Raw genomic sequence first — 25,329 nt, forward strand, 5'->3', positions numbered from 1 at the left:
TGAAAACCCACGTCTCTGCAAACACAAACACCAGGGGAAGGACGGGAGAAATGAGGCAGTCAGCAGACAGGCACTCACCCTCGGCCCGGGCTGGGAGTGCTGCCTCTGCTGGGGGCCGGGCTAGCCTCCTCCAATCTCTGGGGCACTTCCGGCAGTTAATGCGAAACAAACACAGGTGAAACCCAGCGTTTAGTTGTGTGAGCGGCAAGCGCACGTGGCAGCTGCGAGGACGCCGGGGCCTCCGGCCGCAGTCTGTGGCTCTCGGTTGCCGCCCGGCTGCCGAGCTCCCGCAGAGCACACTGTGAGCCGTGTGCGGCTCCCTCGGAGCCTGCCCACTCCTGTGCCCACAGACGGCGTCTGCAGTTGTCCGAGTCCAACGGGGGCTGAGTACTGTGTTTTACATGATTTTAAAATGCATTGTCATTAAAGAAAAAGGAAACAGGACATTTTTTTTCCCAAGTTCATGACCTGCATCACTGCCATTCACCGCAGGCAACCACTGGTTGTCCTGAACTCACCCCCAGTGACAGCAGAGTCTGGTCACAGGGCTGCCCTTCCTGGTGCTGGAGAGGCGCCCTCTGCGAGGTCAGCGGTGGGGACACAGGTTCTGCGCTAACTCGGCGTCACCTGAGCCTACCACGTGTTTCCAAGCTCATTTGTTCAGCGGACACTGTTGCCAGTGCTGACTGTGGCCGAGGCCCCATGCAGATTCTCAGGAGAGCAAAGAGCAAGAAAACCCACGCGAACAAGGTCCCTTCCTCCAGGCAGCTTCCCAGGATTGCTGCCTGCCTTTTGTGGTCACACTGGGGCGCCAGGAGGGCCCGGGGTCATCTCCCCGTCAGCTGACTAGCAAGCCAATGCCCTGCGGACCCCTGTGTTCCCCTCTTCCGGGAGGTGGGTGAGCACGACCTTCTCACCCTCTGTGCCTGCTCCTTGGCACCCGGCGGGGAGTGGAGGGGAGGCCGCTGACGGAGACAGGCCCAGAGCAGGGGGCGGCGGGCCCAGCGCTCGCCAGTCTCCCCTCCCTGCCCGGGAAGCCTCTCTGCCGCTGAGGTTCTCCCTGCACTTAGTAAGTCCTGGCCGACTCCCCATTCCGGCTTGTCTCTGCCCCCAGTGGTGGGGCGGCTGTTGAGAAAGTAAGTCAGGGTTCGCTCACCAGGTTCACCTGTGTCCCAGCACCAGGCTTGGGTGCAGACAGGGCACCACCGTGGGCGGTGTGAGCGGCGGGTCGGGCCCTTGCTGCCAGCCCTCGCCGCCTGGCCTGGTGCCTGAGTGCCTGCACAGCCCTGCTGCCCCCCTGCCCGCTGTGGGCCCTGAGGGCAGAGCCAGCACTGTGCCTGAGGACCGCCTGACGCCTCCCTCTCCTTCCCAGGAGCTCGAAGCAGAGCGTCCCAGACGAGCGGAGCCTCAGCCTGGAGGGTGGCGTGCTGGCCGAGGCCCTGCAGCGCTACCTGCCCTACCTGGAGGCCCTGTCCCAGGCAGCCGCCGCCGCCGACGCCCTCCCAGGGCCGGAGCTGGACAGGCCACCTGCCCAGGTGAGCCTCGCAGCCCTCGGGTCGGGGCGGTGACCCTCGCGGCCCTGTTCTCGGGGTGTTTCGTTGTCCAGGCGCACACAGGGGATGTTTCCCGTGCCTGCGGCCCCTCTGGGCTCTCCCCACCATGTCCCGGGCGAGTGGTGGGCGGGGTGGAAGGACGGGGGGCCTCCCCGCCCCCTGGAGGGCCTGTGTGCACCCCTGTCTTCCTGCGCCCCCTGACAGCTGTCCGTGGGCACCGCTCCTTCGGGGCGTCCTGTGTGCCAGCTGTCAGGCCCTCGGGTGGGAGTTCCTTCTGCAGCGGGGCCAGTCTGCTCTGGAGACCTCTGGGACTCGAAGCCCATGGAAAAGAACAGTTTACAAATGCATCGAGCAGTCTCGTAACCTTCTGGATGGGAAAGGAGGTGTGCTTTCATGACAGCCGGTTAAAGCGGCACTGCCAGCTGTTCACTTGCCTGGGGGAGCAGGGCCTAGAGGTGGCGTCCGGGGCCCTCACGCATGCCGAGGAGGGGCTCTGGGGGCAGCACCCAGGTCCGCGTGCTCGGGAGGGCGGGGTATGTGACAGCCGCACTCCTGCCGCCTGCAGAACTCGGCCTTGGGTCTGACCCAGAGGCTGCCCGGAAGGCGGATGAACACCCCCAGGTTTGGTCAGGTCACTCCCCAGCCCCCTGGTGGCCTGCCCCAGGCCGCGCGCCAGAACCCCGGGGCGGGTTGGGTTGCTCCGCCAAGCTGTGTCCCTCTGCCACGCTGTGCCCTGGGTGTTGGTGGCAAACACGCCCCTTTCCGCAGCCTGCTCGTAGCTCCTGGAGAAGGGGCGCTGACTCGGTTCCCCAGGTTCTGCAGCCCGAGCGGCCCGCGTCAGCCCGGTTCTCAGCCCGGTTCTCAGACCCCTCCCGGCTTTGGGCTCTGGGGCCCGTGCAGGGCGGCCGTGTGGAGCACGGGGCGGCCGAGCGCAGGCCCCGGAGGGGAATCGCACAAAGAGGGAGGGTCTGCATCCCCACTCCAGCCCTTGGCCCCCTGCTCCAGGGAGCCGCCTGAGCGGGGCAGGGTGGGGGGTTTGAAAGCTCTCCTGTGAGCCTTCTGCAAGCTCCTCAGCGCAGGCCGTATCCCTGCTGACCCGGCTGCACTGACGCTGTTTATTTGGTGGATGTGGCAGCCCACTCCAGCATTCTTGCCTGGAGAATCCCGTGGACAGCGGAGCCTGAAGGGCTGCTGTCCATAGGGTCGCACAGAGCCAGACACGACTGAAGGGATGTAGCACGCATGCGGCGCTGCTGAGGCGAGCACCACACTGTGTATTTTAATGTTAAACTCGGGTTTTCCACCTTGCACTTTCTGTGAAGCAGACACCGAGCTGGGTACCATGGGGCTGCATCGATGCCAGGACCCTGTCCTGGCGGCCGGCAGAGGGCAGCGCAAGAGATGCCCGGGGTTCCGACGCTGCGGCTCCTCCGCTGGTGCTGTGCTGCCTTGGGAGGCCGCTCCCTTTCTCTGTCCTCCCGGGTCCTGCCGTTGGGCAGTGATGGTCTGGACATCAGTGGGAGGATGAAGCTCTCAGCCCAGGGCTCAGTTCATTGTAGTTTCTAGAAGTAGTCATCCCTGTTTTAGAGGCAAAACGGAAACCAGGTCAAGTCTGAAAGCCATCTGCTGGATGCTCAAAGGTGTGCTTGGCTCCATGAGAGACTCACAGGGGCGTGGCCTGCTCACGAAGAAAATCTGATTTGTGCCCCCGCCCGCCCAGCACCCAGGGGCGAGGCCGCTGCCCGGCACACCGCCGGCAGGACGGACTCCGTCTCCTCTCACAGCAGAAAGCCAGCCTCGCTCCTCGCTCTCTCGATGCTGGGGATTTGAGAATGTAAAACAGAAATCGTCTGGGGCTCCCTCCAGTGGCCCGGCGAGTCTTTACCAGCCCAGCCTCGGCTCCGGCCGTGGGCATCCCGACTCCGTCGTGGGGACCCCGGGGCGGGTGCCTGGGCAGCGGGCATGAGCAGTTGGTAACGAGCGACCCGCGTGGAGTGCACGCGGCGAGAAGGCGGGGACGAGGCACTCGGTCAGCGACAGGCGAGGGAGAAGTCTGAGCGGAAGGCGTTCCGGTGAAGTCTCCCCGTGAAGCAGTTGGACGGGCCTTCCTGATGAGATGTTGGTGGCGCCGAATGAAGCCTTGAGCCCAGGTCCCAGGCGGGCTGGCGGCTGCTCAGCTGGGCGGCGATGGCCGCCCGTGGTGGTCAGTCCTAAGCCCGCCGGCCCATTTCTCATTCAGGTTTGGGCACTCTATGGCGTGAGCTCTGTCTGGCACCAGACTTGGAAACACACGTGGGGCAGCCTTGCCCCCTGGGCCCCGGGTGGCTGTCAGCGCCCAGGAGACTGGGGTTAGGGGTGATGGTGGCCCAGTGGGGAATGGGAGGTGGGGCCTTGGTCCTCTGGGAGGGGCCCTGGCGATGCCCAGGAGTGCGGGCTCAGCTCTGCCCACCTCTCGGGGCCCAGGCTCTGACCCTGGGATGCCCGCAGAGCCTCAGTGCCCACCCCAGCTCAGAGGGCCCAGAGCCGGGCGGGCTGTCTGGCACCTGCCCCATCGAGGGGGAGCCACTGCTCTCTGCTGGCACCAGTCATTCCTCCAAAGGCTGCGCCCTGCTGCCCTGGGCTGCCCACGAGACGACGCCTGTGCCCCAGGCCTCTCTCTGTCTCAGGACACACGGCTGCCGACACACCGCGGTCCTGTCCAGCCTCCTTCAGCAGCTGCCACCTGCCAGCAGGTCTGGCTTCTGCGGTCTTTGAGAGTCCCAGCCGGGAATGAGGCCCTGGGGCCCTGCCTGGGCCGGGCTTTGAGAGTCCCAGCCGGGAATGAGGCCCTGGGGCCCTGCCGGGGCCGGGCTTTGAGAGTCCCAGCCGAAAATGAGGCCCTGGGGTCCTGCCTGGGCCGGGCTGGGTGTGCTGCTGCTCCTTGCAATCCAGCGAGCCGTTCGCCTCTCAGAAGCGCCCAGTTTGAAGAACGGATTCTGTGCTCGTCTCACCGTGCGGCTGTTTGAGCATGATGGTCACAAGGATGGTTCAGAAAAGGAGCACTCGGCAGCTTAGGGCTCAGGTATTTTTATGCTGTGTTGAGATAGCGGCTTCTCAACATTGGCTTCTGGCTCAGGCGTTTTTATTCTGTGTGAGATAGATGCTTCTCATTATGTTAAAAAAGGTGCAAAAGTCTAGAAATTATCTTCTGTGTCCAGGGTTTAACTGAGGAGAAAGCCCTGGTCATCTCTCCGATGAGCTGACATGGACTCGGGTGTGAGAAGCGTTTGTGCAGACCCGGCCAGGGCTTTGGGCAGCGCTGGCCGATCTCCCCACCCGTCAGCTGATGACATGTCTCAGTTGGAAGCGTAAGCTTTCGACACTGGTGATGCAACCAGTTTCCGGTGGATTACTTTAGGAATCACCTTTTCCGTGTATGTCATCAAGCATGTAGCTGTCATGATCGTCAGAGAAGAGCTCTGAATTTATGGTGCCGAACTGTGTTGTTTAGTACTAATGACTGGCTGAACTTGAGCCGGAAGGGCACATGGGGTCAGGGGCTTCCCAGAGGATGGGTGTTGGACAAACACCCAGAAGTCAGCAGTTGAAGATGTTTGGATCATCTCGAAGGGCAGAACGTCAAGAGGCCACCCCAGTCCACTCTGACAATAGGAACAGGCCAGGTGAGCTGCTAAACCATAGCCTTAAAGGAAAAAGCCCACAGAGCTAATACAAAGAGCCCTGAATGAACTAAATTCAGAAAGGGAGGAGATCCTTCTAGGGAAGAAGAGACCACAGAGACTTCCCTGGAGGCAGGAACCATGGGGGGAAGCGGGGGAGAATGCAGCTGAGGTTTTTAAGGAGCCGTTTTCAGTGGAGACTAGTATGAGGGTAGAGCCCAGAGTCAGGCTGCACAGAGCGCCGAGTGCCCGAGACGGGAGCTGGGAGACGTCCTTCCAAGGGGCGCCAAGCCCTGCTGAGCACACCTCACCCCTTGAAAGTTTTGGACGAGGCAACGTGGTGGAGAAAGATTGATGTGTAGAGTGCAGAAAGCCAGGAAAAGAAGTGTCTTGCACATGTCATGTGGGGCTGTGAATCAGAGAGAGCTCCAGGTTCAGAAAGCTGGCGGCTGACTGCAAAGCGCGAGGCAGCGCTCGAGGCTGACTCCAGCTTGGACCTGAGCCTGAGCCTACCCTCAGCATTACTGTGGGCAGGAGTGACCGAATCTGACCGACTCGGCTACAAAGTCCACACCATTTCAGTGACAGATTCCACGGACTCGGACGGAGAGAAGACGGGTTAAATATGATTTGCTTTGGTCTCCATTGCTCATTCATGCAATAATCAAACGTACAATCCCAATTATGTATGACTGATCCGACATGCAATCAAAAGTCGGGAGACCCATGAAGGACAGCAAAACGCCACTCTGGTCGAGAGAGTAAAGAGTGGATAGGAGGAGACCCAGATATGACTCAGGTGCTGGAATTATTAGAAAAGGACATCTTAATAAGTAAGATAAATATGTTTAAGGATTGAGTAGGAAAGGTGAAAAAACATAAATGAACAAATGGGAAATTGCAGCAGAGAGATGGGAACAGTAAAAAAGAACCAAATGGAAATGCTAGAAATTAAAGGAAGCTCAGAGGTGAAGGACTCATTTGAGAAGCTTAATGATAGACTAGCCACGTGGAGAGAAGAATCAGTGAATTTCAAGTCAGGTCAGTAGACATGGTCAAAAATAAAAGAAAAAATACAGAAAAAGAGTGTGAAATGGAACAAAGCACCCAGACACGGGGCACAGCGCCAAGTACTCTAACCTGCACGGTTGGAATCCTACATGGGAGAGAGGAAGCAGAAGAAATGGTTAAAGAAGTAGTAGTGGCTGGTGTTTTTCCAAAAACTGATAAAGCTAATCAAAACATAGATGCAGGAGACTGGCTGAGCCTCAGGCAGGATAAATACAGAGAAAACAAAATCTAGGCATATCATAAGCAATTGGGGGAAAACCAAAGATAAAGAGAAAATCTTAGCGGTATCCTCAGGTAAACAGATGCCTTACATCCGGGGGCTGTTGATAAGGACGATGTCTCACGTCTCGTTAGCAGACCAGACAACAGTGGAACCAACAGAAAGGGCACAAAACCCCGTCGCCTTGGATTCTGCACTGTTCACAACTGTAGGGGAGCGGGAAGCACTCGAGTCTGCAACACTCGTGCCTCGGATGCGCTGAAAGACATTCCTCAGCTTAAAGAAAGTTGACGCAGAGACGCCAGTATCTGCTAAGGGGAAGAAAAGAACCAGAAATAGTAAATTGGCAAGTAGCCAGGAATGAGAAACCCACATAATATTTGTAAATTTCTGGACAAAAACAATTGGATGTTTAAGGCAAAATAATTAACACGGACTGTGAGGTTTTTAGCTTACGTGGAAGGAAAATACATGATGGCCAGAGCACAAACCTCGGAGGAAAACTGCAATTAGGTGGGAAGCACAGGAACTCGGGCCTGGAGCTGTTGTCCAGCTTTCACATGTTAATTTTTTAAGCCAAAGCGAGGTCCCCAAGTTGCCTCCTCCAGACCCAGCTGAGCGCAGTTCTGCATTTTCCAGCAGGCAGCCTGCCGGTGGGGCCACTTCCCTGGGGCCCCGCCTGAAGCCAGGCCTGGGGCCAGATCCCAGCTGGGCCCCTCCTCCCCGGAGAGCTTGTCTCCTAATCCAGGAAATGAGGCTAGTGGTGTCTCTAAGGTCCGTCTAGTCAAGGCTATGGTTTTTCCTGTGGTCGTGTGTGGATGTGAGAGTTGGACTGTGAAGAAGGCTGAGCGCCAAAAAATTGATGCTTTTGAACTGTGGTGTTGGAGAAGACTCTTGAGAGTCCCTTGGACTGCAAGGAGATCCAACCAGTCCATTCTGAAGGAGATGAGTCCTGGGTGTTCTTTGGAAGGAATGATGCTAAAGCTGAAACTCCTGTACTTTGGCATCTCATGCGAAGAGTTGACTCCTTGGAAAAGACTCTGATGCTGGGAGGGATTGGGGGCAGGGGGAGAAGGGGACGACAGAGGATGAGATGGCTGGATGGCATCAGTGACTCGATGGACGTGAGTCTGAGTGAACCCCGGGAGTTGGTGATGGACAGGGAGGCCTGGCGTGCTGCGATTCATGGGGTCACAGAGAATTGGACACGACTGAGTGACTGAACTGAACTGTGTCTCTACACAAGGGTGGCTGAGAAGGTCAGAAAGAAGGGAAACACGTCAAGTCAAAGCCCGGCCTGGCCCTGGCAGTTGGAAAATGCCACCCATGCTGCGACCGTCGTAGTCCTCCAGGCGGAGCACGCATGCCACCCGCCTCGGGCTGACCCGGGCGCACAGGAGCCGGCGGCTGCCTGCTTTGGAGCATCCCCTGGGCCTTCTGACCGCAGGCGTGAGGCCGTGGGTGCAGCTGCGGAGGACAGAGCGGGAGGAGAGTGTGCTGGAGCAGAGGTGAGGGAGGGCTGGGGTCGAGGGGACACCACACACGCTTCCTGTCATAAGTGGTCTTCGAGACCAGTTCCAAGCTACTTAATGTGACATCATGGCCAGATGTTCGGAACTGAACACCCAGGCTTCGCATTGCTGTAAGCCTCCTGCGGAAATCGTCACCCCTGTGGTTTGGAACTTAACACCCCTTCAACCTCAGATTTCGTGAGCTCTAGAAGCTGATAGCAGAGACAGCACAGGCACCATGGTCAGACAGGGGCCAGCGTGAGGCTCTGGACGGAGGATGCCTGCCCTGGTCATAGTGCTGCCGTGGGGAGAGAGAGGCCAGTGTGAGGCTCCAGACGGAGGACGCCTGCCCTGGTGACAGCACTGCCGTGGTCAGAGAGGGGCCAGCGTGAGGCTCTGGACGGAGGACGCCTGCCCTGGTGACAGCGCTGTCAGTAGGAATAACATCTTCCGGCTGCCAGCGTGGGGAGTGGGCAGGGCAACTGGAGCCTGAAGTGTGGGGCGCTGCAGCCGCTCCACTGTGCTGAGAGACCAGGAGCGCCTGGCCAGCACTGCCCTCTGTGGCCTAAGCGCAAGCAGGCAGGGCAGGCACCCCGTTCATGCTCTGGAAGTGGAGGTTCTGAGGCCCCCCTGCAGCCCCCAGACTTGCCGCCGCCGGTGGCACTGTGGGGCCCTCGTTAGGCAGCCTGTGGACACCGCCACCGCTCCTTGCTTCGTCACGCCCGCAGCAAATGTGTCTTGATCAGCGTGCTTGTCAATGCTGCCTTCAGGCTGTGAGACAAACTAGAGGAAATGTTTGTTATGCGGTCAAAAGATGGCCCAATTTGGGCTTCCTAATTTGTTTTGGATGCTTGGCACAAGAGAATATCTGACGAGCGTGAGTGACCAGTGTATACATGAAAATCTCCTTCACTCAGCGTCAGCTGGCATGTGGCACCCGAGAGCCTGCAGGCTCTGGCAGGCTGAACTCGTAATTGAGTGATCTGGGACTGGGGCCGGCGGACTTCCGTGGGAGGAAGTAGCCCGACGTTCGGCTCCAGGACCCCGGCCCCAGCATGGCTCAGGGCAAGGGGAGACGTCCAGGCAGGGAAGCAACGCGGACTGTGGCTCCAGGAAGCGGCCGTGGTTTCCCCAGCTCAGGATGACTACTGCCTTCCAAACTGCCTGTCACCAAACCTCTTTGATACTCTTTCCACTACCAAGTCTGTGACTTGACTCCATTTCAGTCGGCAAGCTGTTTGAAGACAGGCCCATGTTTGAGGCGTTCCACCCCCCACCACCCCCCACCCCAGAATGTAGAACGTGGTCCAGAGCTCAGCACACAGCAGCGGTGGTGGCTGTGATGGTGGTGATGCTGGTGATGCTGCTGATGGTGGCTGGAGCCTGGCCAGTTCTCCTGCTTTTCAGTTGCTAATCTCCTGATTTGGGCAACTGCTGTCTTAACGATTACTCAGTGTTATCTTAGGAAACCTCAGGTCATAGGTCTGTTGAATTGAAGTTTAAAACACCTTCAAAACAGGGCTTTGAGAACTGTCCCAGAATCTTATTGACTCAGAGGTGCGAGTGCACAGAGCCCACCAGATCGCTGCCCCAGGGCTTGTGCCCGGGTCCCCGAGTCTTACAGGAGGCGCAGGTGTGAGATGGTAAAGAGAGCGACATCACTGGTGTGAGCGGGCCGGGGGCTAGCCGTGAGGAAGCGGGAGCCCCTCCACGTCTGTGCTGGGTGCCACGGCCACCCCCACTGCACTTGGAGTTAGACGACCCATTAGGGCAAAGGCCACTGAGAGCAGAAGCGGGATCCGAGCCAGGGGCCAGCGCCCTCTGCTCGCTCGCTCAGTCAGGATGTGAAGCCGCAGGCGGGGGGTGACCGTGAGGACGCTCCCTGTCCCCAGCCCATGCTGGCCTGGGCACCCGGCGGCAGGGTGCACAGTCCCCGACACCAGGGCCCCCGCTGTCCCTCACGGGACCCGGTGTGACTTGGGAGAGCTGGCGTTTCTATTATTTCAGTCTGCCTGCTAAAACCCTCTCTCCCTCTTCACCTTAACTTGGCTGAGAGCACACAGGACCCCACAGGCTGTTCATCGCAGTCGGTCCCAGAGCTCACTGGCTTGACGGTCACTCACCCGGAGGGCCTGCGGGGCCTCCACCCGCCTCTCCACCGACCGTAACAGAAGGCCCTTCGAGCAGAAGCTGCCTTCACACATAGGGAGCCGGTGCTTCTGGCAGGTTGATGAGCCTCTCAGAGGCTGTCCAGCCCCGCGCTGGGACCCCAGGCGTTCCGAGGCAGCCTGCTCAGCGGGAGTTCAGCTGAACTTGAGATTGAGCCTCGCGCCCAGTTTGTGCAGAAGTGCTAGAGGGCCGTTTGCTGTGGAGGCGTCTTGTCTCCTCCCCTCCTTCTCTCCCTTGTGAATCTTTTCTTCCTCTAAAGGAAAAGCAGTTGATTTCAGCCAGCTGGATGGAATTAAACATTTTGATGACAACTATAGTTACATCCCTGGTGGCTCAGCTGGTAAAGAATCCGCCTGCAACGTGGGAGACCTGGGCTCGATCCCTGAGTCGGGAAGAGCCCCTGGAGAAGGGCAGCCCACTCCAGTATTGCCTGGTGAATCCCCATGGACAGAGGAGCCTGGTGGGCTGCAGTCCATGGACTTGCAAAGAGTCGCACACGACTGAGTGACTAAGCACAGCACAGTTACATCATTTTAGAAATAAACGCAATGTGACAGATAGTGGTCAATCTCCTGTAACAGAGGAAAACCAACTGTCAAAACGTCAAGTGATTGGCCGAGCTTCCTACGTGAGAAAGGAGAGCAGCACGCAGAGCAGCGGGTTCCGGATCCAGGCTCGCTGCCCCCAGATCTGTGCTGTAGGCTGAGCCCCAGCATCATCATTGGTAGAAACAGACAGCAGCCTTGGGAGTCTGAACCACCGTTGTAGGTTCAGTGGTGGCTGCACGTCTTAGCTGGGTCCCCAGGCACGTACCCCTGGCCCGATACTGTGCCCCGAGGGAGGGGCACGTGGAGAACGGGAAGCCCGAGATTCTGAGAGCTTGCGGCCCCGCACCCCACCCGGAGCGCACAGTGAAAGCCGCGCCGAGTCAGACCCTCGTGGGAAATTACTGTTTGTCCTTGAAATTTTGATGACGTGTCAGAGGCAGGACACTGCGACTTCTAACGTTTGTACAGCTGCCCTCGAGGTGAGGAAACTAGGCCTTGTTCTGTGGGCAAATCAGAATGTGACGAGACCACATGCTCCTGGGAGAGTCCTGAGTGAGGAGGGAAGGCAGGGGAGGCCAGGGAAAGGCCTGGATCCACGCTGTGTGTGAAACCAGGCGCCCCGGCAGCGTCAAAAGGATCAGATTCAAAAGGGGTTTCAGTGACCAGCGAAAAAGGGAGCTGCAGGGAAACTGACGTCAGACACGGGGTGCAGCCCTGGGGAGCCCCTCTGCGGAGCCACAGCAAACCCCCCAGGGCAGGGAGAGGTCTAGGCGGACCTTCCCCGCCGAACACACAGCCCGGGAGAAGGGGTCGGCGTAGCTCCGCGGCAGGAAACGCAGACCCAACCGGCAGGAACCTCCTCACGGTGCAGGGCGGCCGAAGGCAGACAGCGCTCATTGCGGTAGAAGACGGTGAGCACGGACACCAAGCCGGCCGGCGGGGACACGGTCCGCGGCTCCTGCACAGTTAGCGCAGGGCCACCCACCGGTCAGCCAGGAGGAAGAACCCATGTTCACACGCAGGCTTGTACACGGCTGTTCACAGCAGCGTTCCTCACATCGGCCCCAAAGCGGAAAGAACCCGAAGGTTCCCCAGCTGATGAATGAAAGCGCAAGCGCGTTCCCTGTCCTTAGAGCAGACTTCAGGGGTACCAGGGAGCGCGTCACCTACCGCTGCCTGCTGGCGCGCCTGGGGTGGGCATGCTCGGGGCGAGAAGGGCGGCAAAAAGTGACAGTCGCCCAGTCGTGTGGGACTCTTTGCGACCTCACGGACTACACAGCCCACGGGATTCTCCAGGCCAGAACACTGGAGTGGGTAGCCTTTGCCTTCTCCAGGGGATCTTCCCAACCCAGGGGTGGAACCCAGGTCTCCCGCGTTGCAGGCGGATTCTTTACCAGCTGAGCCACAAGGGAAGCCCGCTCCTTGCAAGAAGCAGACACCAGAGGCTGCGCGGCGCTGCCCTACAGGAAGCGTCGGCACGGGACACGCGGGAGAAGGACGCAGGACGCGGATGAGCCGCTGCCTGCGGGAGGGGAGCCCGGAAGGGGTGCGGGTGTCCGGGCGGCAGACAGGTGGTGTCCGCGCCGCTCGGTGGAGGCGCTGAGCACACGGATGGGTCGAGGCTCGCGGCGCGCGGGCTGCGCTTCAGTAAAGCCGCTGTGGAAAGACTGCGGGAGGACCGCGGACGCGCCCGCCCATCGGTGGAGGCGAACCTGGGCGCGCCTGGGGTGCTGGGACGCGCCTGCGGCCCGGACCCGGGGCCACTGCGGGGCGTGGCTGGCGATGGGCGCTCACCCGCTGTTTGTCCCCCGCCCCTGCAGGGTGAGGACCCCCTGGCCGACAGCGTGCTGACCTTCGTGGCTCAGACGTCCGCTCTGACCTACGCTCCCGCGGCGCGCGCGGACCTCGCAGGGGGCCGCCCCCTGCGCACGCTCCGCCGGCTCCAGCCGGACGAGCTCAGTCCCAAAGTGGCCGGCGGGGTGGACAGGCAGCGTCTGGTGGCTGCGCTGGGCGCCTACGCGGCCCGAAAGGCCCCCGCGCCCGCCAGGGACGGCGACCCCGCGCCCCGCGGCCTTGTGCGCGCGCCTTGGAGAGCGCCTCGGGTCCTGTCGGCGCCGGCGGCCCCCCAGAGATGGCCTTCGCCTACGGACCCCAGGGATGCCCCGATCACAGACGATGGTAAGCACCCTGCGCCTTTTCGGGGGCTCCAGTCTTTCTCTGGCGCCTGCCTAGGCTGGACCTTCGAGGGTCTCTTCCCCTTCCCGAGGCTCCCCCTTAGAGAGGGGCGGGGTGTGGGGAGGTGGCCAGGCTGGTCCTGTGGGGAAGGGGTGTCAGACTCAGGGGGCTCAGTGTAGGTCTCCTGCCCCGGCAGCCTCGCTGTTCCCTGGCCTTGTTGAAGATGCTGGGGGGAGGGTCACAGGCCCATCGGGCCCACGTGGTGTCTGCAGGGTTGACTATGAAGGGGCCTCACTGTTTCTCACGCCTCCCCACTCCCGTGGGCAAGCTCACGCTCAGCTGCTTACTCTGTGGGTATCACGGGTCCCCAGGAGACCCCAGCCTAAAATGAGTGCTGTCCCAGTTGCTGGAGGGAACTTGGGCCTGTGAAGTGACCGACCCCCAAGCCACACCCCAGCACCCTGATGTGAGTCAGCCCCGCAGTGGTCATCGCTGGGGGACGGATGACCGCTGGCCTGGCCTGGTCTCTACGACGCCCGGGGCCCTCATCTCTTCTAGCAGCCTTTCCCTGAGACCGTAAAATGTAAAGTGAGATTGCGATCAAGTCTGACTTCTCCTTTGAAGATATGCAAATCATAACATCAAGCAGGTAGCAGATTAAAAAAAACAGGGACTGCGAACCTGTTCCGGTTAGCGCTCCCCCTGTGAGCAGAGGCGTCACTGAAGCCACCGTGAGTCCCCTGTTGCCCACATTGTGCCCTTCAGCTGGTGGCTCTCTCCTCAGCCCCCCTTTGTCCAGACGGCCGCTGTGGTGCTGCAGCTGGAGGGGGTGCAGAGCTGTGACTGCGGGCAAGGGTAGGTGGTCATTGGCCACTCCTGTCTCGGGGAAGAAGGCACACTGGGCTCAGGTGGCCCTGGCGGGCGGCCTGCGGGCAGCGGCTCCTTTGCTGCCCACGTTCCCCTCCCTGGGCTGTGCCCGCTCTAAACCGCAGGCTCCCCGGGAACCCCTCTCACTGGCCTTGCCGCCTCCCGCTGCCCGTCGTTCCCCAGCGCTGTGCTTCCTGATCTGGCCCCGCTCAGCACCCATCACCACTGTCCACACGCTGCCGACGGCCAGCCCTGCCCTCGATGGGCAGGCAGAGGCCTGTGTGTGGACCCCTGCCCCTCTCCATGGTGCTGACGCCAACGCCCCTGCTGCGTGTGCCCACCCAGCCGAGCGTATAAAGTCTGAGCGCCCCTTCTCTGGCTCCTTCCTCATCGCCCCCAGCTTAACACAAGCCCCGTTTGTCGACTGCCTCTGCCCCGGATGTTGGAACCGGGAAGAGAGAAATACCGTCTCAGGCGGCAGGTGGTCGGCTCCGTGTGTCTGTTGTGCCCCCTGCCCCGGGGTCAGCTCCACCCCCCATCACTGGCCCCTCCTCGCTCCGCACACCCCGAGGTTCGGGGCTTCCGGAACACCCGCCGAAGATGCTTCTCCTCTCTCCCGTGACTCACTACCGGCGTCTTTGGGTTGTGGTTTTTCCTGTGCTAAGCTGCAGTGTCGGTTATCTTTCTATATATGTTGTCTTCCCGGCCGCACCGTGTGCTTTAAAGGGAGTCATGTAAGATGTCAGTCATGGAACAAGCAGAGAGCCTTGTAGGACGGATGCTCACACACGCCTCGCTGGGCTCCGACAAGCAGCTCCTGGCTCCTCTCGTTGCTTCTGTGACCCTCCCCTCCCCTGCACGCCCCCATCAGATTTCATCTGTCACGCATGGCACTGCATTGCCCAAAGATGCGGCTCTCGAATAGACCTCACCGAGTAGCTTTATCACGTGCTAGAGTTGATGCTGATGTCTTCATATCACCAAACAGCTAATCCGTGCTTAAATTTTTCAGTTGAAAATTTTCTTTACAGTTGGTTCTTTGAAGTCAGATCTGAAGAAGGCTCACTGAATAGGTGGATGTACCTGTTAAGCCCCTTTTAAACTACAGAAGCTTCCTCCTCCCTCCTTTCTCCCCTTCCATCATTTTTTTTTTTAATATCTGAAAGTTTCAAGTGCACAACATTTTAGTAGGAAACCTGTGTGCACTGCAGAGTGATTGCCACCAGAGGTCCGATTGCACCCCTCCCCATGCAGCTCACCTCTGCACTCATCTCGGGCCCCCCACCGCTTCTTCTCTGGTAGGCACTGATCTGTTCTTTGTATCTATGAGTTTCTGTTTGATTTTGTTTGTTTTGGATTCCACATATGAGTGAAATCCTGTGGTTTTTGTCTCTTTCCGCCTGACTTGTTTTACTACCTTAATACCCTCTAGGTCCATCCATGTTGGGGCAAATGGCATGATTCCATTCTTTTTCGTGACTGCATAGTATTCCACTATATAGATAATGGATAAAGATGCGGCGTGACACACACACCCCACCTGATCTTTATCCATTCATCTGTTGATAGACACTTTGGTTGCTTCCGTATCTCAGCTGTAGTAAACAATGCTGAACATGGGCTGCATGTTATACATATTTTTTGAATTAGTGTTTTTGCTTGCTTTGGGATGAATACCCAGGTGTGGGATTGCTGGATTATATGGTGCTCTTTTTCCTTAGTTTCTTGAGGCGCCTCCATGCTCTTCACTAAAGCGGCGGCACTGGCTGCGTTTCCACCAGTGGCCACGAGCGTTTCCTGTTCTCCACATTCTGTGCAGCGTTTATGTTTCTTTCTTTTCAACAACAGCTGCTCTGACAGGCGGGAGGTGATAGCGCAGCCTGCTTTTGATTTTCTTTTCTCCGATGATTAGTGATGCCGAGTGTCTCTGTACATCTTCCGTGGAAAAATGACTCTTCAGATCCTCAACCCATTTTTAAAATTCAGGATGTTTGGCGTTTCTTGTCGTTGTTGAGTGTATTAGTTCTCTTTGTATTTGGGGGATTAAACCCTTATTGTTATATGCTTTTAAGATCTCTTTTCCCTTTCAGGAGGGTGCATTCGGATTTTCATAATGGTATTCTTTGTTCTGTAGAAGCTTTCTTTTTATCTAGGAATCAGCGAACTAAAATGGACTGGAATGGGTGAATTTAACTCAGATGACCATTATATCTACTACTGCGGGCAGGAATCCCTTAGAAGAAATGGAGTAGCCATGATGGTCAACAAAAGAGTTTGAAATGCAGTACTTGGATGCAATCTCAAAAACGACAGAATGATCTCTGTTCATTTCCAAGGCAAACCATTCAATATCATGGTAATCCAAGCCTATGCCCCAACCAGTAATGCTGAAGAAGCTGAAGTTGAATGGTTCTATGAAGACCTGTAAGACTTTTTAGAACTAACACCCAAAAAAGATGTCCTTTTCATTATAGGGGACTGGAATGCAAAAGTAGGAAGTCAAGAAACACCTAGAGTAACAGGAAAATTTGGCCTTGGAGTATGGAATGAAGCAGGGCAAAGACTAATAGAGTTTTGCCAAGAGAATGCACTGGTCATAGCAGACACCCTCTTTCAACAACACAAGAGAAGACTCTATACATGGACATCACCAGATGGTCAACACTGAATTCAGATTGATTATATTCTTTGCAACCAAAGATGGAGAAGCTCTATACAGTCAGCAAAAACAAGACTGGGAGCTGACTGTGGCTCAGATCATGATCTCCTTATTGCCAAATTCAGACTTAAAGGAGAAAGTAGGGAAAACCACTAGATCATTTGGGAATGACCTAAATCAAATCCCTTATGATTATACAGTGGAAGTGAGAAATAGATTTAAGGGACTAGATCTGGTAGATAGAGTGCCTGATGAACTATGGATTGCAGTTCGTGACACTGTACAGGAGACAGGGATCAAGACCATCCCCGTGGAAAAGAAATGCAAAAAAGCAAAATGGCTGTCTGAGGAGGCCTTACAAATAGCTGTGAAAAGAAGAGAAGTGAAAAGCAAAGGAGAAAAGGAAAGAGATAAGCATCTGAATGCAGAGTTCCAAAGAATAGCAAGAAGAGATAAGAAAGCCTTCCTCAGCGATCAATGCAAAGAAATAGAGGAAAACAACAGAATAGGAAAGACTAGAGATCTCTTCAAGAAAATCAGAGATACCAAAGGAACATTTCATGCAAAGATGGGCTCGATAAAGGACAGAAATGGTATGGACCTAACAGAAGCAGAAGATATTAAGAAGAGATGGCAAGAATACACAGAAGAACTGTACAAAAAAGATCTTCACGACCCAGATAATCACAATGGTGTGATCACTCACCTAGAGCCAGACATCCTGGAATGTGAAGTCAAGTGTGCCTTAGAAAGCATCACTACAAACAAAGCTAGTGGAGGTGATGGAATTCCAGTTGAGCTCTTTCAAATCCTGAAAGATGATGCTGTGAAAGTGCTGCACTGAATATGCCAGCACATTTGGAAAACTCAGCAGTGGTCACAGGACTGGAAAAGGTCAGTTTTCATTCCAATCCCAAAGAAAGGCAATGCCAAAGAATGCTCAAACTACCGCACAATTGCACTCATCTCACATGCTAGTAAAGTAATGCTCAAAATTCTCCAAGCCAGGCTTCAGCAATATGTGAACCGTGAACTTCCAGATGTTCAAGCTGGTTTTAGAAAAGGCAGAGGAACCAGAGAACAAATGGCCAACATCCGCTGGATCATGGAAAAAGCAAGAGAGTTCCAGAAATACATCTATTTCTGCTTTATTGACTATGCCAAAGCCTTTGACTGTGTGGATCACAATAAACTGTGGAAAATTCTGAAAGAGATGGGAATACCAGACCACCTGACCTGCCTCTTGAGATACCTATATGCAGGTCAGGAAGCAACAGTTAGAACTGGACATGGAACAACAGCCTGGTTCCAAATAGGAAAAGGAGTACGTCAAGGCTGTATATTGTCACCCTGCTTATTTAAATTATATGCAGAGTACGTCAGAGAAAGGCTGGGCTGGAAGAAGTACAAGCTGGAATTAAGATTGCCAGGAGAAATATCAGTAACCTCAGATATGCAGATGATACCACCCTTATGGCAGAAAGTGAAGAGGAACTAAAAAGCCTCTTGATGAAAGTGAAAGAGGAGAGTGAAAAAGTTGTCTTAAAGCTCAACATTCAGACAACGAAGATCATGGCATCTGGCCCCATCACCGCATGGGAAATAGATGGGGAAACAGTGTCAGACTTTATTTTTTGAGGCTCCAAAATCACTGCAGATGGTGATTGCAGCCATGAAATTAAAAGACACTTACTCCTTGGAAGAAAAGCTATGACCAATCTAGACAGCATATTAAAAAGCAGAGACATTACTTTGCCAAGAAAGGTCTGTCTAATCAAGGCTATGGTTTTTCCTGTGGTCATGTATGGATGTGAGAGTTGGACTGTGAAGAAGGCTGAGCACCGAAGAATTGATGCTTTTGAACTGTGGTGTTGGTGAAGACTTTTGAGAGTCCCTTGGACTGCAAGGAGAGCCAACCAGTCCATTCTGAAGGAGACCAGCCCTGGGATTTCTTTGGAGGGAATGATGCTGAAGCTGAAACTCCAGTGCTTTGGCCACCTCATGCGAAGAGTTGACTCACTGGAAAAGACTCTGATGCTGGGAGGGATTGGGGGCAGGAGGAGAAGGGGACGACAGAGGATGAGATGGCTGGATGGCATCACTGACTGGATGGATGTGAGTCTGGGTGAACTCCGGGAGTTGGTGATGGACAGGGAGGCCTGGCGTGCTGCGATTCGTGGGGTCTCAAAGAGTTGGACACGACTGAGCGACTGAACTGACTGACTCTTCGTTGTGCAGAAGCTTTTCAGTTTGACATTGTTCCATTTGTTTAGTTTTCTGCATTTGTTTCCCTTGCCTTTGGTGTCAGATCCACGAAAATATCTCTAGGATGTCATGAAGTTACTGTGTATGTTTTCTTCTCGGACTTTCAGGCTTTCGGGTCGTACCTTCAAGTCTTTGGTGCGTTTGAAGTTGACTTCTGTGTGTGGCGTAAGGTTGCAGCATAGTTTCACTCCTTTACGTGTGGCTGTTCCGTTTTCCTGACACCATTTACTGAAGAGGCTGTCTTTTCTCCATTATATATTTTTAGCTCCTTTATTGTGGATTAATTGACCGTACAAGCTCTCGGTTTTGTCCCATTAATCTGTGTGTCTGTTTTTGTGCCAGGAGAAATACCACGCTGTTTTATAACTGTGCCTGCATGAGTGGTCAGTGGTGTCCAATTCTTTGCAACCCTGTGGAGTGGGGCCCAAGGCTCCTCTGTCCATGGAATTCTCTAGGCAAGAATCCTGGAGTGGGTTGCCATTTCCTCCTCCAGGGGATCTTCCCATCCCAGGGATCGAATTGACATCTCCTGAGCCTCCTGCATTGGCAGGCAGCTTCTTTAACCACTAAGCCACCTTGGAAACCCCTTGGGGTAGTATGAACAGTTAGCAATGTTAATTCTTCTGACCCATGCACAAGGAATGATAACCTTGCCCACTAGAGAATTCTTGGTCGGAAGTGGTTTCCGTTCAGCACTTTGAACATGTCATGCCACTCCGTTATGGCCTGCAAAGTTTCTGCCAAAAAAACCTGCTGACAGCCTCGTGGGGGTTCCCTTGCGAATAACAAGTTGTTTTTCTCTTGCTGCTTTTAGGATTCTCTCATTATCCTTAACTTTTACTGTTTTCGTTATAATATGTGTTGGTGTTAGTGGAGGTGATGGAACAACGGACTGGTTCCAAATTGGGAAAGGAGTACGTCAAGGCTGTATATTGTCACCCTGCTTATTTAACTTATACGCAGAGTACATCATGAGAAATGCCCAGCTGGATGAAGCACAAGCTGGAATCAAGACTGCCGGCAGAAATTTCAGTAACCTCAGATATGCAGATGACACCACCGTTATGGCAGAAAGTGAAGAAGAACTAGAGAGCCTCTTGATGAAAGTGAAAGAGGAGAGTGAAAAAGTTGGCTTAAAGCTCAACGTTCAAAAAACTAGGATCGTGGCATCTGGTCCCATCACTTCATGGCAAATAGATAGGGAAACAATGGAAACAGTGAGACACTTTATTTTCTTGGACTCCAAAATCACTGCAGATGGTGACTGCAGCCATGAAATTAAAAAGACGCTTGCTCCTTGGAAGAAAAGCTATGACCAACCTAGACAGCATATTAAAAAGCAGAGACATTATTTTGCCAACAAAGATCCATCTAGTCAAGGCTATGGTTTTTCCAGTAGTCATGTATGGATGTGAGAGTTGGACTATGAAGAAAGCTGAACACCAAAGAATTGATGCTTTTGAGCTGTGGTGTTGGAGAAGACTCTTGCAAGTCCCTTGGACTGCGAGGAGATCCAACCAGTCCATCCTAAAGGAGATCAGGCCTGGGTGTTCATTGGAAAGACTGATGCTAAAGCTGAAGCTCCAATATTTTGGCCACCTCATGCGAAGAACTGACTTCTTAGAAAAGACTCTGATGCTGGGAAAGATTGAAGGCAGGAAGAGAAGGGGACAACAGAGGATGAGGTGGTTGGATGGCATCACCGACTCAATGGACATGAGTTTGAGTAAGCTCTGGGACTTGGTGATGGACGGGGAAGCCTGGTGTGCTGTAGTCCATGGGGTCTCAAAGAGTCAGACAGGACTTAGCAACTGAACTGATGTGCTGGTGTGTCTCTTTGGGTTCATCTTCTCCAGAATTCTGTGCACTTCCAGGACCTGCATATCATGTCCAGTTCTTTGCCATCCTGTGGACTGGGGCCCTCCAGGCTCATCTGTCCATGGAACTCTCCAGGCAAGAATCCTGGAGTAGGTTGCCATTTCCTACTCCAGGGCATCCTCCCAACCAAGGCATTGAACTGACATCTCCTGAGCTCCTGCATTGGCAGGCAGCCTGGATATCTGTTTCCTTCCCCAGATTGGGGAAGTTTTTATCACTATTTCTTCTAGTAATCTTTCTGGCCCTTTCTCTCTGTCTCGTATCCTTCTGGAGTCCCCATAAAGCAGACGTCATTTCACTGGATGTTGTCCCAGAGGCCCTCTGGGGTGTCTTCACGTGCTAGGACCCCTTTCGTTTTGCTGCTCTGTCCGGGCGAGCTCCGCTGCTTGTCTCCAGCGGCTGACTCCTGTTCTGCCTCATCCAGTCTGCAGTTGGAGCCTTCCAGCAGATCTTTCTGTTCCGTTATAGCTTCTGTTTGGCACTTTCTTGCAGTTCCTACTCCTTTGTCAATCCCTGGTTGTATTCCTCCGTTCTCCTGACTTCAGTGAGCGTCTTTATTGTTTCACACCCTTCCAGGCGAGTTGCTTCTCTCTGTTTCCTTGAGTTCTTTTTCAGAGGTTTCGTCTTGTTCTTTTCATTGGAACGTAGTCCTCCGTGTCTTCATTTTTTGGCCTGTATCAACCACCTCCCCAGTCTTGAAGGAGCGGCTGTTTGTCAGAGGCGTCTTGGGGGCTCACACATACAGCCCTACTGGCCACCAGAGCCAGGGCTCAAGGGGTGTTGCATTGGGGTCAGGGTTATGATGGGACACTGGTGGGCAGCATTATCACCCAACTGGCTGAGACCCCCAGAGGTGCTAGGGTGACCCTACTCTCGGCACGCTGCTAAGGGTTTAGGTGGCAGATTTCCACGCTGGCGCCCACAGTGTCTCAGTCCCTGGGGAGCAGCCCAAGTGGTCTTGTCCCTCCAGCAGGTGCTTCAAGGTCAGTGAGTGGGTGCCCTTCCTCTGTGGCTGTGCTGCGCACCCAGAGGGCTGAAGCGCAGATGAGAGATGTGGGTGACTCAGAGCAGACACCCTCCTGCAGGACGGCCGAGTCCGATTCATGGCTGTCATGGCTCAGGAGAACCCATCCCTGCTCCAAATACAGCAGTCTGACCACAGATTTCATGTGTGTGGGGAATGGGCATTTGGTAAAAACTTAGACAAGAGACCCTCTTCCTTTGTTTATTCACTATTTACACCTTGTCCCTGTGAAAAAGCTTGAATTCACATAACATTAAAAGCCCCGCATGCCGGACCCTGGGGAAGGGCACGTGCTGGGGCGTGGGGTGGGCTGCAGCCACCGGGCCTGCATCTGCTGTCAGGATGGAGCCCTGGTCGGCAGCCGGGAACGCAGCTCACCGAACGCTGCTCTCGGGTTCTGTCTTCGGCTCGCCACAGGAACCAGAGCCTGTGAAGACTGTTTGCTGTGCTTTTAACCAGTTGTGAAAGTAGTGAAGGTTACGGGGAGACCCAGAGTTCTCCACGTGCAGAGAGCCCCGGCTCAGTGCCATGCACACTGCTGTGTCCTCCGGTGCCCGGGCGTGTTTGCGAGGCCTCACCCGCCCCCCAGCCCACCCGGGGCACGGCCCACTGCTCCCCACCCTTCCCCAGTCCCTCCAGCTCATCTGCCGGGCCTTGCTCTTCCTCCAGCTCTAGGTGAAAATTCAGGCGAGGCTCATGAACCCCGGGCACCCTTAGGTGATGAAAACTGCCCTGTCCACTTTTTGTCTGTAAAAGCTGAGGTGTATGCACACTGGCTCTGGTCCAGATGCAGCTCTCAGCTGCAGAAGTGCAGTGTGGAGCTGCACGCCTGGACACCTGCCATCCAGCCTTCGCTCGGAGAGGGTTCACAGCTCTCACACCCAGAGCGGATCCTGTGAGTGGGATCCAGGCCCCTTGTGGGCTCAGCCCACTGAGCTGACAGACAGGTTACCGGGGCTGGTCCCGGGCAGCCCTTCCCGTGGCGTTTTCTGCTCCAGGCTGCATTTGCCCCCCAGCACGTGTCTAGGATGCTCGCCTGAGTGTTCAGCCTCACGTGGATCTAAACGAGGCATCCCTTGGCAACACTTGGACTCCAGCCCCACTACCAAGTGAATCACGTGAGTAAGGCCGAAGCTGATCTGATTTTTTGTGCTGCGACTCAATATTACGTGTTTAGAGAGAGGCTGGTGCCTGCGGTCTGCGAGTATGACACCGTGGCCTCTGTGGGTGCTGGGCGCTTTATCCCAGCTGCGGGCCGGGGTTTTCATTCAGCCTGAGTGATGCGTGCCACCTGGCTGGGACACCACAGGCCCCAGGTTGGGAGGAAAACACAATTTACTTGTGCTGCTTTCAGTGAAAATAGATAGGAAGCCAACGCGTGATGATTATGCCCAAATCTCCTGGGTGGAGGCCCAGGTGAGGTCAGGATAAAGTAATAATCTCTCGTGGAATTTGTCTAAACCCATCGCAAAATACCGGAGATGGACTCTAGCAATTAAATGAATTGTATACTTTCTAAACAAAAGGAACGCAGGAAATTCCCCCTGATGATGGTGGTGGTAGTGATGGTGATTATGAGGGTGATGGTCTTTACGGTGATGATGGTGGTGGTAATGGTGGTGATGGGGATGGGGATGAAGGTCATGGTGGTGGTGGTGATGAAGGTGATGAAGGTGATGGTCATGGTGATGGGGGTCATGGTGATGGTCATGGTCATGGTGGTGGTGATGATGGTGGTGATGGTGGTGGTGGTGATGAAGGTGATGGTCATGGTGATGGTGATGATGGTGGTGATGGTGGTGATGAAGGTGATGGTCATGGTGATGGTGATGATGGTGATGATGGTGCTGGTGGTGATGAAGGTGATGGTCATGGTGATGGTCATGGTCATGGTGATGGTGATGATGGTGGTGATGGTGGTGGTGGTGATGAAGGTGGTGGTCATGGTGATGGTCATGGTGATGGGGGTCATGGTGATGGTCATGGTCATGGTGGTGGTGATGATGGTGGTGATGGTGGTGGTGGTGATGAAGGTGGTGATGGTGATGAAGGTGATGGTCATGGTGATGGGGGTCATGGTGATGGTCATAGTCATGGTGGTGGTGATGATGGTGGTGATGGTGGTGGTGGTGATGAAGGTGATGGTCATGGTGACGGTGGTGGTGATGATGGTGGTGATGGTGGTGATGGTGATGAAGGTGATGGTCATGGTGACGGTGGTGGTGATGACGTGTGTGTGTGGACCTGCCTGAACGGTGTACTCTCGTGAACACGTGCTGACAGAGGCACTTAGGAGTAGGTCTGGCTGCCTGAGTTGCACCCTCTGTTTGTGGCTTTGTGGTAAGGCCAGCTGCTCGCCGCTGCGTCTCCTCTGGAGCTGCGGCATGTGTCGGGGGCCCTATTCAGACGTGTGCTTCCCGTGGGTCGGGCCCGTGGGAGCTGTGCAGGGAGCTGGTCTCCTGCTCCAGGCCCCCCATATTTGATGTCCTGACATTTCATGTAATTGCTCTGCTAGAGCCCACTTGGCACACTGAAAGCTACTTACAATGTCATGATAAGCCAGCCGGATCTCGGAATTACCTGGTGCGGCTGACGGAACACAGTGTTCCGCTTTGATGCGTGTGGCGTTTGACTGTGCTGTGGTTCCTCCTCAGGCCACGGGGCCGGCTGGACTCTTTAAAGAGGGTCTCCTCGCCCTGCTCATCTTCAGAGGCTGACAGCAGACACCTCTGTGCTGACTCAGCATGGGTGGCGCACTCCCTTGGTGGGTGATCCCTAACTCCCGTTGATCACTCTCCTCCTAAATGGCCAGCCGCTCAGCTTCTCGCACTGCACACCTAAGGGTTTCCTGGTTATTTTTCACTTGTCATCTGAAAAGTCTCCCTTTTGCATGAGAAGAGACAGTGTTAGCGATTTATTTTATTATTCCACTTTGAAGGTGGGTGTTTCTTACTGTAGTCACAGAGGCCCGTGGAAAGTCCCTCCCGTTCATTAGTCTTTAACTTAATGAACACGAGCTTTTTCATGCCGTGCTTCCCTCCAGATAAGGAGACGAGAGCTGAGGGACGTCAAAGGGAAGACGTGTGGTGACCTTAGGGAGGCTTTCCTTAGCTGTTACACATCAGGACAGGCCGTTGGAGGAGTGCACAGCTTCCGCCTTCGCTCTGCTTGTTGGATATGGTCGACAGTCTGCACATTTGATTCCGTTTTCTCTGTAACCCCTTCCAGTGGGAATCCCTGCCTCGTCTACACAGGCAGGGCGGAGACCGGAGGGGTCTCTGCAGGGCACTCTGTATCCTTACACGATCGTGGCCCTCGTCTGTGGTGGGTCTTCTAGGCTTTGTGGCCTCACCTGCCCTGCGTGGATTGCATAAAACATCCCACCACTCAGTGGGATGCTTTGAGGGGCTGTCGAGGGCCCCAGGTTCCCAGATGTCGGGAGCTGACCTCACAAGCTCCAGCCTCGCCATCAGTCACTGTCTGCTGGGCTCAGCGCCAACTCCTGCACCCACGTCCAGCGCGCCCAGCCCTGCCACAGAAGCCCACTCGGACCCCAGCAGCTCCGCCTGCCCCACGCCATCCTGCTGGGTTCCTGCAGGAGCCCCATGCGGCCACCCTGTCTACCCTGTCTCAAGCCTGCAAGCCTCGTATGTTGTAAGTCAGTTGACGGCTCACTGCTCAGACCCGGCAGGGGCTTCTCATCCCGCTCAGCAGAATCCCGGGGCCTTGC

At 55.5% G+C, this 25,329-nt stretch overlaps 1 protein-coding gene across 1 annotated transcript in view; it reads left to right on the forward strand.

Annotated features, from left to right (window-relative positions):
- Positions 1-25,329, forward strand: part of PTPRN2 (protein tyrosine phosphatase, receptor type N2) — a 598,332-nt gene that overhangs the window by 201,377 nt on the left and 371,626 nt on the right. The window contains exons 5-6 of the mRNA XM_027538454.1: positions 1,373-1,535; positions 12,552-12,909. Coding sequence (XP_027394255.1) covers positions 1,373-1,535; positions 12,552-12,909 — 521 coding nt within the window. The remainder of the gene's footprint in view (positions 1-1,372; positions 1,536-12,551; positions 12,910-25,329) is intronic.

This window comes from Bos indicus x Bos taurus, chromosome 4 (assembly GCF_003369695.1).
Source record: "Bos indicus x Bos taurus breed Angus x Brahman F1 hybrid chromosome 4, Bos_hybrid_MaternalHap_v2.0, whole genome shotgun sequence".
NCBI classification, from domain to species: Eukaryota; Metazoa; Chordata; class Mammalia; order Artiodactyla; family Bovidae; genus Bos; species Bos indicus x Bos taurus.